The 13,105-nt window shown below is 36.7% G+C and overlaps 1 protein-coding gene across 5 annotated transcripts in view; it reads left to right on the top strand.

Annotated features, from left to right (window-relative positions):
- The window catches only part of stard8 (StAR-related lipid transfer (START) domain containing 8), an 82,537-nt gene that overhangs the window by 43,168 nt on the left and 26,264 nt on the right, over positions 1-13,105 (top strand). For all 5 annotated transcript variants that reach the window (XM_048187032.1, XM_048187031.1, XM_048187029.1 and 2 more), the window contains one exon: positions 7,271-7,342. In XM_048187032.1, coding sequence (XP_048042989.1) covers positions 7,271-7,342 — 72 coding nt within the window. The remainder of the gene's footprint in view (positions 1-7,270; positions 7,343-13,105) is intronic.

Raw genomic sequence — 13,105 nt, 5'->3', positions numbered from 1 at the left:
GATTTTTTTCCCATTGAAAGAGTGATCTGACATGACATAGCTCACTATCAGCAGTTACTTTATCTATGGTTCGTAACTTTTCTTACAGATTTCTGCTCGTTGTAAATCAGATACAGATAAATTAGCACAGTTGTGAGAGAGTGATTGCGTGTGTTATTAGTCATACCGTCTCTCTATTTCTTGTGAAGCTGTGGGTTGTAAATAGTTACTTCAAAAGTAGAAAAATATACGCTATACTAACTTTTGCGTTTCTAAGCAACTTTAGTGATAAATCACAGGACAGCGCTGACAACTAGTTTCTGCTCCTCTCAGTGCGCACTATCTTCACGATTGGAGCAGCTAACGTTACTGTTTGTATGAGTGTTCGTGCCACAGTGCAGCTGCGCGAGCACGGTAGCTTGATATAATACACATCCGATCCTCTAAAATCACTTGAATGTCCAAATTGGCAAACCTTAAAACAAATACAACTGACAAAGTTTAGTGAAGACGCAAGGCTTACCGCTCACGCGCCATCACTATAGTTGCGTCCCAAATGACGCACTATACACTATGCACTTATACACTATGTACTTGTGCACTATGCACTCATCCATGTAGTGCGTGAATTGTATAAGGTTATTTTGTCATTTAACAACGGAGTCTGATCCTCCCTTCCCCTCAACTACGTAATAGAGAATACGATTCTGACGTCACGCCGCGTTGAGTTCTGGGTAACTTCTTTGTTTATACGCCATCTTGACAGGATCGCGCAGCCTTTCCGTCATTGAGTTTAGTTCAGTAATTTGTTTTCTGTCATGATTGTGAAAAATTTCACCATTGTATGTCATTAATGCTGCATCGATAATGGTGATAGTAACTCTGATAATCTTTCTGAGAGAGAACTGGACAATGAGCAACGTTTTTTGCCTTTTCTACGTGTAAAAACAGCAAGGGAAGCAGTTCGTGGAGATGACGAGAAGACGCCGGATGGCAAATATTTTAGTAATGGCACTGATTAAACCCACTGCATATCACTCAATAAAAGAATCACATTGCTGAGTGTTTTTTGAAATTTTTGGTTTAATAATTAACATTACTTTTTGCAAGTCTGACTCTCACTCCGCTCGTGAATTAGTAGAACTTGAACGGGGACATTCAAATGCTTTTAAGAATGAAGAAACGCTTAATGCACCGAGACAAACACAAGATTCTGTACACATCTGTTAAAGCATACTGTGTGGAGAACGCATTGCGTTCATATTCAGGGCTCGTCTGCACCTCTTTTAATATAATGTCATCATAATACAATAAGCCAGCGTTTTTAAAAGGTGCCCTTGCAAGGACTCACTACTAAACTGTTGACAAGCTCCTAGGGTTTTGATTTTGTTTGTCATCTGTTGAAATAAATATAAAAATACAGTGTTCGTGTCCGTCTGTCCGCTGACTGACCCATAATCTCTGATTCTCTGGGATCGTGGAAAGGAATATTTACAATGACAACAGTTGTAGGCCTACTCAATATGCTCGTTTAAGCATCATTTAAATGTTTCCAACAAAGAAAATGAATCGATTTTTCTCAGCGTGTTGAACCCATACTTTTATTTGGATATTCATATGATGGGTAAACAGATGAACATTGTAAACGAAATTCTACAAAACTTCAGTGAAAAAAATAAAAATAAATAAAATTATCATGCGATGCTATAAAATAGCTTCTGTTCCCTGCAAACGATACCCTTAAAAATGTGAATGTTCCACTTAATGGCAGAAACAAAACAAAAGGTAAGCAAGTATCTGTATTCATTTCAGTGCAAGTAGTAGGGAGCGATCCTGTCAAAATGGCGGCGCCGCCCCGGCATGCAACACGGCATGACGTCGGTTCGTATTCTCTATTAAAGCTGCGACAGTCGAGTGCACGAAGTGTCCAACATTCCACACTTCCTTTTTTCCGTTAATTTAGTGCATCATCCGGGTATTTAAAGTGCACTTTTTCTTTTTGGAATTTTCTGTGTGAACGCACTACTCACACTATTTATACTTAAAAACGTCATAGAATAGTGCACAAGTACGCGAATTGGGACGCACCTTATGTGTTGAACCGGCGTTCACCTCCATGTTGCTTTTATGCCACTGACTGGACGGGGCGGAGTCACGTGGCTACACACGCGGTAGTATGTTTTTAAGGGGGAAGTATTAACAGGAATAAAAAAACGAAATAATCAACATGGGAAAATTACGTCGGTTAGAGGTTCTGAATTTCGGTTTCGATTACTTTTCGATTAATCGCCTAGCCCTATTTTAAATAACTTGAAAGAACCGGTTCATAGGAGTCATTTGTTTGGGAATCAAACTCAACTGGCCGTGCTGTATGTTTTTTGATTCACTGTAAAGAACCACCTCATAAGTCTTTTATTTTTTTTAATCACGACAAGGATAGCTCAATAGACTTTATTTTTGCCATTATTGTGTCACTCATATTTATTTTTATTTCATCACATTGAATGCAGACTGTAAACTCACATTCACTCACAATATAATGTCTTTTGCCATTATGCTATTTTATTATTGATATCATTAGAAGTCAAGCATATTATCATGGAAAAGGTCAGAGGTGGGACGGTGAATTGGAGATGATTGTTTATACTTGGAGATAACTGTCTGGAATAGAAACTGGTGAAAAATTCACAGATCCTCATCCATGAATTTTGCATCTGCAGTGGAAAACGATGACCATGTTATAAAAATAGGCCTCACAAACAGACACTTTTTTTTAAAATTACAGCAATGATTGACTATCTCTGCTCTGCTGTCACTTTGATCTTTCTCAAATGTCCATGCATGGAAGAACATCATAAAAGAAACATTTCTTTTTATCCTGTAGGAGACTTTTCTATACCAAAAGAATACAGTAAGATTAAACATAATCGTCAGTCAACATCATCATGTTAACCCACAGCACCCCCACCCATTATCCACTCGTTTTAATACCATAGCTCTTTAGACTTCCTGTTTATTGAACGAAGAAAAAGGGAGGGGGTGGGAAAAGGAAAAGAGGGAGGGGTAGGGGAGAAGGAGAGGGAAAAAGAAACGCTTTACTTAGGGGGTTTCCAGCTTTCCTGAGAAGAGAAGCAGCTACAGGAATGTTTTATGCCCATCTGGACCTTTTTTTTTATTACACCATCAATGATTGCTAAACGTACTAATAACAAAAATAGTAACTGTTGTAATGATGATTGACATGGAGAAGATATACAGTAATGATGAATTCAAACTCTTGTCTATAGGGTTTCATGAAAATTGACTTGTCACAAAGTGTTTATTTGCTTATTTACAGTATGAAAATTACAGTGAAAAAATACCAACTGAATGGATAATGTCAAGTGTGCGTACACAAATCCTTTCCTCCTTGAATGTGTCAGAAATGTCAACCTGTGTACAGCCATATGTGCATAAAGTATGTGAGGCTGATACCCCCAATCTCTAGCCAATGATGGAAAAAAACCTTTGATGTAGTCTTTATATCAATTCTTAAATAGCAAGATTGATATTTTTATTCAATGTTATTTTCAGTTGATTCATAAATAAGCTTTTAATAAACATCATTAGGCCTGTCCTTAGTTGCTTTTGATAAGAAACAAAGTCTCAGATTTGAAATATTAATTTTATTACAAAAAGTATATGCCTGAAATATTTCCAAATTAATCCAAATCGAATCTGATGAAATGCCATATACAATGAAACTGTGATGTTTTCTGAGACGGTTATCGTTGTGAAAATCGTAGTTTAATCTACTGTTTCAATCCTACTGTTGCCACATAACATATTTGTAAATGGAAAGCAGTGTTTGAATGGATTGTCAGACAATGCGTTTGATGACTTGAAGTGTGTGATCTAGCAGCAGTAGAAATGTGGGCGTCTGGGCGGGAAATCCCAGAGCACTGCTGGGAGTCAGGGAGTTCTGGAATGCTGAAGGGGCAGAGTATGGAGGCAGGAAACGGACGAAGCTGATCTCATCATAGGAATGAAAAGTGCTTGTACACATACATTTTCAGATCTGACCTTTCTGAGTTCTCTTGGCATCTCAATTATAATTTGGTATTGGGTGCGGAATTGGGGCATTGGGGGCGGAAAAAGCACTATTAAACAATCTTGCTTTTTCTGCCCCCAATGCTGCTAGATAAATAGATATTTTCAGAATTGAATAGACTTTTGTTATTATTTGCTTACAATACTTTGGTATTTTTCTATTTTCGCATATAAAATAACCTGTATAATAAAATTAAATGTATTTTGAAAATGTAGTGCTACACTAATTTCACAAGGTCTTACAATTGCTATATATGTATTTGTAAATGCTGAATAACTTTTGTGTACGTCTTGTTTTGAGTATAGGAAGAGTTGAAAATTATATGATAAATGAACACTCAAATGCATATGTAAATGAGTTCTGAAGTCTGTTATCATCTGTTCATTTGAACACAATTTTGCTTCAGTGTGCCAGAGATTGTCACAGCTGCTGTTTTGATTGACAGGATTATTCTGTTGAAAAATGTTGATTTTTCCCTCTCCTTGCTTCACTCTGCAATGTCATTGGCTTGTCAGTATATGTTTGGATCTGATTGGCTAGCTTCCCAAATGACAATGGTTTATGCTCAGAATTTTTATGCTAATGTGACCTGCATATGAAATCTCCTTATTGTTATTCATGCTGCGTAATAGGAAAATGTTTGTAGCATTCAGTGGACACAATTGCAGGTAAATAATGGTTTTATCAAATGCATATTCCGATATGCCATTGCCGTATATTTTACATTCCATTGGGATGTATTGTTTCAGAAAAAAAAAAAACCCTGATTTTATGCCACCGGATTCCTAATCACTATATTCAATAATAAAAATTAAAAAAACTCCTTCGCTCCTTTCCCAAATGAAGATAACTGTTCCTCAAGCTATTATTACCTAGGCTAATTAATTACTGACATAAGGAGAATATTTACTGTTTACTAGTGAAAACTGATTTGCTCTGTCAGTCTGACACCAACAAAATCAAAAAGCTCTCGATGGCTCCTATAAACATGAAGTGTGTAATTTCTCTTGTGCCCTTGCAAATCAAATGATAGAGATCACTACTGGAATATACAACTACTGGAATGAACAAATAATCCCAATGGAGTGTGAAATATGTGAATGCATTTGATGAAACCATGATTAACCTGATTGTGTAATGACATGTTTAAAATGCAAATCAATGGGAATCTCTCTCTCTCTCTCTCTCTCTCTCTCTCTCTCGTATTTTAATCCATCTGTAGAAATGCATCTTCTGACAGGTTTAAATTGTTTTTATTGAGATGACTTGTTTGATAATTGGATCAGTTTCATTCCTTTCATCAGTTTCATTCAGCTCCTTAGATTTGTTGGATTGTGTCCAGATAGAGGCAGATGAGACACTTTAATGTCAGGATTGATTTTCTCAGGGCCAGTCACTTTAGTTTGTCTCGTTTCCTTGAGGTCCGGCTGTTGAGTCAGTCAATTACCAGTATCTTAATGCAAGTAAACAGTAGTTTACATAGTTACAGTTGTTTAATATGATAAAGGGGAACTGTGTCCAGTAATTCACACAACTACAGATATGTGGACACAGAGAAGATTCCCTTGAGTGGGCACTTGGAAAGATTGTGCTTTGTTAAAACTACAACTAAAAAATAAAAGTGCTATTAATGGATTAAAACTAAATATCCATCTAAATTTACAATATGGAAATAAGCTATTTTCTGTGAGTGAGCAAGACTTCCGATTCATTAGATGCTATAGGTAAATAATTTTGTATAAGGGCAGTAAACTGTAAAACTACTCACACTACAAACTACGGTTCAACCCAAATCTGACGACGCAACTGTAATATGGTTTGTTGAAAACAATGTGCAAAACAGACAGACGGATCCGGCTAATTTGTATTTAGTTAACAGTAACTCAAAGGTTTCTGTGGACAATGCAACTAGGGAGGGGTGATATATCGTTAGATATTTGTCCGTATTTTTAGTATCCGTGCATTCGGTCTTAAAGTGACAGCAGCCTAATACATCTGCTGCCATCTGTGTCATTAAAGGGTTAGTTCACCCAAAAATGAAAATAATGTCATTAATTACTCACCCTTATGTCGTTCTACACCCGTAAGACCTTCATTCATCTTCAGAACACAAATTAAGATATTTTTGATGAAATCAGATGGCTCAGTGAGGCCTCTATTGCCAGCAGTGCCACCAAACTTCTTAAGATCCAGAAAGGTACTCAAAATTTATTTAAAACAGTTCATGTGACTACAGTGGTTCAACCTTAATATTATAAAGTGACGAGAATACTTTTTGTGTGCCAAAAAACCAAAATGATGACTTTTCAACAGTATCCAGTAAAGGCCGATTTCAAAACACTGCTTTCAGTGATTCGGAGCGCCAAAGTCAGGATTTTGGCAGTTTGACACACGATCCGAACCACTGATTCGAAACAAAAGATTCGAAGCAGTGTTTTGAAATCGGCAATCACTAGATATTGTTGAAAAGTTATTTTGGTTTTTTTTGGTGCACAAAAAGTATTCTCTAAAAGCACTGAACTCACATGAACTATCATTGTCTTTGTTAATGGTCACAATTTTACATCTGCATCCCAACTCAAGCTACTGTCAAATGTGCATTTCTAAGAGACAAAACATGTAATATTTTTCTTAAATATCAGCCTCAGGTTGTACTTACATCTGGGCTGTTATTTTTGAGATCCTCTTAGTATGTTGTTTTTGAGTAACCTACTCCTCTATCACCTCACCAGTTTCCATGGTGATCTCAGGCATTTCATGCCGGTCTGAAGGCATTGTCCATCACATGTGCCATGTTCCCCTGATGACTGGTGACAGCTGGATAAAGACCAATGTCTCAGTGATTACAGTTAGAATACATTAATAAAAAAAAGATATTATAGCACAGGACTGTTATATAATCTAAATATGTTTAATTGTTAAAAAGTTTGTTAGATCTTTCCGTGTCATGGAAAACTAGCTAAAATCCCAGTTCTGAAAGTTTTTTTTTTTTTTTTTTTTTTTCATAGACAGACCTAATAATGTGACCACAGATTATCTAAATAAGATTAAACATCTCTTATTCATGGTGAAATGAGTAATCAAGTCTGATGTGTTCTGTATGTCTCATTTTAATCAAGTGATAATGATTAATAGCATGAGAGAACTAAAAGAATATATTATGTTATTGATTTCATTAATTCATCTTTGTCTCTCTCTCAGAGCTGGAGGCAAAGGAGGCCTGTGAGTGGCTCCGGGCGGCAGGATTTCCTCAGTACGCTCAGCTCTATGAAGGTAATCCAGAACTCATTCCACAAATGTCTATTATCTGTCTCTTTCATTCGCCACTTATCTCTATGCCTTTTTGTGACTCAGTATGAGGTTAGAATTGTTGCATTATTCCAAATAAATAGATTAAGATCCACAAATAAGTGTAAAGAGATTCACAAAAATGAGCAAAAATCACAAATAAATAAAATGAGATTTGCTAATAAAAAAAATTACAAATGTGTTTTCTGTCACAAACACAACTCTAGCTGGCATTCATTTGTGGATTGCTTCTTGTGCATTTTGAAACACTTCTAGCATCAAGACATGCAGACAAATCCACAAATAATTGGACTCCACCCACCATCAAGCCATTCAGATAATGTCCACATTGCGCTGACCAATCATAGCACGTTCCTGCTACAACCAATCATGTTTTATGATTCACCCCTGAATGAAAATGTATTTGTTCAAATTGAGCTGAAGTGATATTTGTGTTGGTAACACCCCATTTCCAAAAGATTATTGGAGTTTAAGGTTTCTTCATATTTCCATCAGGATCAGTGAATCAGGATAAACTCAAGATTATACCAAAGTCCAAGACCAAGTCCTATGTATTTGAATGGGGGAATCCTGAAAACTCCAAAACTGCTTGGTGAACTCGCCATTAAATAACATATTTCAAATCAGCAACAAAATCTGACATGAACTGCCCCATAAATGTTGTTTCTTATGCTCAAATAGCGTTAAAAAAGCGTATTTTTCAGGTTTGATGAGCCAATGCACATGTGTAGTCCTAAGTGCGAGTCTCGGGTTTCTATGGGAACCGGAGCTTCTAACAGCAGCTGCAGTGACGCAATGACTTTATCAATCAGCGATTGGCTCTTTTAATTAGAAGGCGGGATGTATTTTGCCATATTTCGCGTTGCAGTTTCTTCTATTCATAACTAATAGGGGTGAATCGTCTTTCTATATCTGTAGTCTTTGATTACGCACAAATTATGACCATTCACAGATCTTGAGCATCATGATCAGTAACACACTCTCTACATCGGACGCAAGCAGCACGACACAGCATGTCAAAAGCAAATAGTACCCATTATATAATCAGTGATACTGTCTACACTGGACGTGATGCAGCACAGCGTGACACAATGATTCACTGACAGTAAACAGATGCCTGTTCTACTTCTGAAGTACTTGCATGTGCGCTAATTTACACAAAGGATAAATGATTTGCACATTGCTTTGATGTGTCTAGTGTAGACAGCTCTATTTGTGTGTGTGTGTGTGTTTGTGTGTAAAGCTACAGACTGTTGTATTTATTTATCTGCCATGAGATATTATTCATCTCGATCTGTTTATTTGGAATGATTCAACAATTCTAACCACATACTCAGTGTTTATCCTATTTTCTTTTTTCATCTGGTTTCCCTCCATATTGTCTTTTTAGAACGGTACACACTCACCCCCCTCCCCCTTCCCCTCCACTGCAGGAGGCTTCAATGTTATTGTGTTTCAGGATTAGTGATTAGGGAAATACATGTGAAACCAGATGGCTTTTGGTTCAGATCCCTTTTGGGTTGTGAGTGTAAAGTAATGCTGAACCAATGAGCGGTCCACAGCACTGTTCTTTAGAAACCATCACAGGTGCTGCAGATATTCAGAGCTTGTCTGTCCTGCTTCACCCCAGAGTATGATTTGTGCCATTTCACACACACTGAAGTTAAACAAATCTGAAAGCTCATGCATGGTTCACAGGCTATAGAGACTGGAATCATTTTAAGAGAAATTCATTTGAATATCAAATAATTGGCATGGTTCACCCAAAAATGAGCATTCTGTGATCATTTACTCACCCTCATTTCAAGCCCTCTGACTTACTTTCTTCTGTGGAACATAACAGAATATCCTGGTCACCTATTTTCCATATAATGAAAGTGAAATGAAGACTGGTGCTGTCAAGTTCCACAATGACAAAAAACATTGTTAAAGTCTTCTGAAGCATACAATAGCTTTGTGTGATGAACCGAATTAGGGATGCACAATATAAACTTTTAGATTATCTTTGCCATCATCTATTGCTCACTTAAAATTAATCTATTATTAAAGACTAATAATTTATTAACACTAAAAATCCATTATTATTAACACTCTCAATTTTTTTTTTTTACTGTATATTATAATGATGTGATTCCTAAATTCGCTTTTAGCATTTAAAATTTGATTTTGGTTTTAAGTTTTGGTCTAAATTTATTTAGACAAAATAGTATTTAAAGGTACAATTTGTATAATATTTTCGCAGTAAAATATCCAAAAACCACTAGGCTAGTGTTATATATTTTGTCCAGCTGATTACTAACAATATCTCTAATCACGGGGCAGTGCAGTCGCCTGTCAATGACGTCAGTTACCCTTTGTTACCGCCTTTACTGACGTAGAAACCACATGACAACAGTGTCATGGACAAATGCGGAAGTAGTGTCTAGCGTCCAGCAAACTACTAGCTTGCTTCAAGCAGTCCCTTATTTACTTCTTGCACATTTTATGGAGGATTGTGTTACTTATTTATGGAACATAATTACTGTTTACCATCTGCCGCTGGTTCTGTCGACAAGGACAGCTCCCGTAAACGTAAGCGTACGGGCCAACCAAACGACCCAAGAAGAGTTTGGGACAAGAGGAGAGAAAGAGCGAGGATGTTGCATTTTCTAGATGGAGAGAGCTTTGCGACAAACTTCACCTAGAAAGAGATGCCGATCTCGCTTGTGTTTTACTCAACAGGTGAATTGTTTTGATTCGTATCTTTACAGAAAACGTATGCCATTATAACGATCAACACGATTAGTATTATGGGGCATACACGCCAAACGCGGGGCGTCGCGTCTCTAGACCCGCGCGAGGACGCGTCTGATCCATAGTCTGATCGCATTGACTTTGTATGTAATCTACTCGCGCAAATCGTTGAACTCGCGTTTGCTATGTATGCCCAATTATTGTGTTTGAATGTACACGAGTGTATATATTTGTTGAACAAGTGGTAATCGTTTTCATATCATCTAAACAGTAATCAATTAATTTGATAATTTTCTGTCAAACTATATTTGCTGTATTGTATTGCAATATAGCATGACGTCATCAAACCACGCGATTGTTATTGTTTTGGTAGTGCGCCCTCTAGTGCCAGGTCCTACAACCTGTACCTTTAATGGTTACTGTTTATTGGTCATTACTCATAACATGAAAATTATTATCGGCTTATTGTATAAGACACAGTTTACAGTTTTAAGTCCATTCTTTATAAAAATATAAAATATCTTCTACAGTGGAAAGTCACATAGGTTTGGAATGAGTTAATTGAAAACAGAATTTTAATTTCTGGGTGAGCTATTCTTGTAATCTGTGAACAAAAACTCTGTCCTAACTATTTTTAAAACTCATTTGAGGTCCATATCACACTAACTTTTTCATTTTAAGTGATATGTGCTCTCAAAAGACCACACTATGTTTCCTTACTTCCTGATCTTTTTATTCATACGGCACCTGCAGGAATCTGTTGGTGATGCTGTCTGCTGTGTGAAGCAGGCGTACTTGTGACCCAGACAATGACGAATTCACAGACAAGTTCTAATATTAGCCTGCTCAGATTTCACTGGCAGGGCTGAACCTGCACCTGAATTCATATAAATCAGTTTTAAAATCTTATTGGCTTCACGCTTGTGAACATGTAATAAGGACCAAAATGTCTTGGGGGGGGAAAAAACAGCCCATAATAACAGAAGAGAGTTTTTTGTGGTTGAAATCATGCTCTTTAATCATTAGTGAGCCAGGGTTCTGCCAGGTCTGTTATTCCTTATGTTTGGAATCTAAAACCATTCTGTGCCACCTTACTAATTATGCTTGCTAATGCTGAGAGAAAAAAAAAAAAAGTTAATTAAAAATTTAAATCATTATTTGCAAATGAAATACCACAGATGAAGGTAACTCTAAGATATTCAATTATTGCAGCAGAAGGCATTGAATACACATTACAAAAAGTGTATAATAAATCAATATGTCCACAGCAATCCATTTTGTAGTCTGTTCAAGGAAATTAAATACAAAGGATGTGGTTTTACTTTTACTTTTGTCTGCAAGGTAGATCCCATATTTAACTTTGTGGTTGAAAATGGTTTTGATAGACTGAGTCTTTACAATAGCATGTGCTGTGTATATAGGTCCTAGATCATATGTAATTGTCACTTTTAAAACTGTTTTATGGAGGTTTTTGTCTACTGAAAGTCTCTTGGTTTTGGTAGCTGAACGATCGGTATGTTTTTAACTGTACAAGAACACTTCTTCCTCCACAAACTTAATTCCTGTCACAAATCAATATGACTAAGCTAGATATACAGACATCTAGATACAGGCTGTTGTATTGCATCCTGTTTTTCAGCATCTCTCACCAGCAGTGACACGTTTTATAGTGCTGTCATATTAAAAGCAGGGATGCACAATATTTACATGGTTCCATATTAATTAACTACCAATATTGGTGATAATTAATTGATAAATTAATCTATAATGCACATCCATTTTCGTACTGCACATTATGAGTCTGTGATCCCTAAATTCACTTGTAGCCTTTAACATTCTGAACAATTAACGTTAGTTCCGTGTGCGTGTGTGTGTGTGTGTGTTTCCATTTATTGGTTATCAGTGTGATCATAAAAATAATGATCAGCTTATCAGTTTCAGCCAGAATTGTTTTATCAGAGCATTCCTAGTATTAACTTTAAAAAAAAACGTATCTCAAGAACCCTGCATTCAGCACCATTCCTTCACATTCTGTCCAGCTGTGTTTGAATGCAAGCACACTTGAACAGCTATTTACTCATTCTGTGTTGTCAACTCTTGGTAAAGGCCCTGATATACTCACGGTATGTTAGCGAACATCCTGACACCACCCACGCTGCTGAGAGCTGCATTTAGATGAATATGTTAATATGCGCTGCACACTTACATTTCAATAACAGAATAAACATGCTAACAAAATGACAACCATGAGAAAACAGCACTTAAGAAAGCATCTGATCATAGCAATGTGGATGTTTGCACAAGCATTGCAAATCAGCACTCCAGTCAATTCATGTCACATTTATTTATATAGCACTTTATACAATAGATTGTTTAAAAGCAAACAGCTTTACAGTATTAAACATGAAAAAAATAGTCTCCGTGTCTCTTTCGATTAGAATTACAACGACATTTTCTACGCAAGGCAAGGCAATTTATTTGTATAGCGCATTTCATACACAATGGTAATTCAAAGTGCTTTACATAAAGAATAATAATAAAAATAAAACATAAGGAATAGAAATAACAGTAAAAACAGAGAATTTTGCTATCTGGATAGAAGAGCTAGGAAGTCTTTAGGGAGTTTTTTTTGGTTGTTGTTGTTGTTGTTGTTGTTGTTGTTGTCCGTCAGAGTGGGTCTAAACCTCACATGACAGGACCGCTGTCTAGCTCTACCTGTTAATGCACTTCAAACTGATAAACAAAGTTTGCCAAGACACCTTAAACTACATCACACAGCCCTAATCCCCCTTCCGAAGATATCTTATCTATGCAACGCAGTTCAAAAAGCGGCTCTCCAGAGTGTTCATGTTTTTACTCATGGATGTCAGACCTTGATGGACTAAATAGAAGAAATGAACCAGAGAAGATTTCCATGTCAAAGAAGGCGGAGCCTCAGAGCCACACCTACCTATTATGGAATCACCATGGACCAATGGTAAATTACCAGCCAGA

Source organism: Megalobrama amblycephala, linkage group LG4 (genome assembly GCF_018812025.1).
Source record: "Megalobrama amblycephala isolate DHTTF-2021 linkage group LG4, ASM1881202v1, whole genome shotgun sequence".
Taxonomy (NCBI): domain Eukaryota; kingdom Metazoa; phylum Chordata; class Actinopteri; order Cypriniformes; family Xenocyprididae; genus Megalobrama; species Megalobrama amblycephala.
This window is presented reverse-complemented; position numbering and strand designations above follow the sequence as displayed.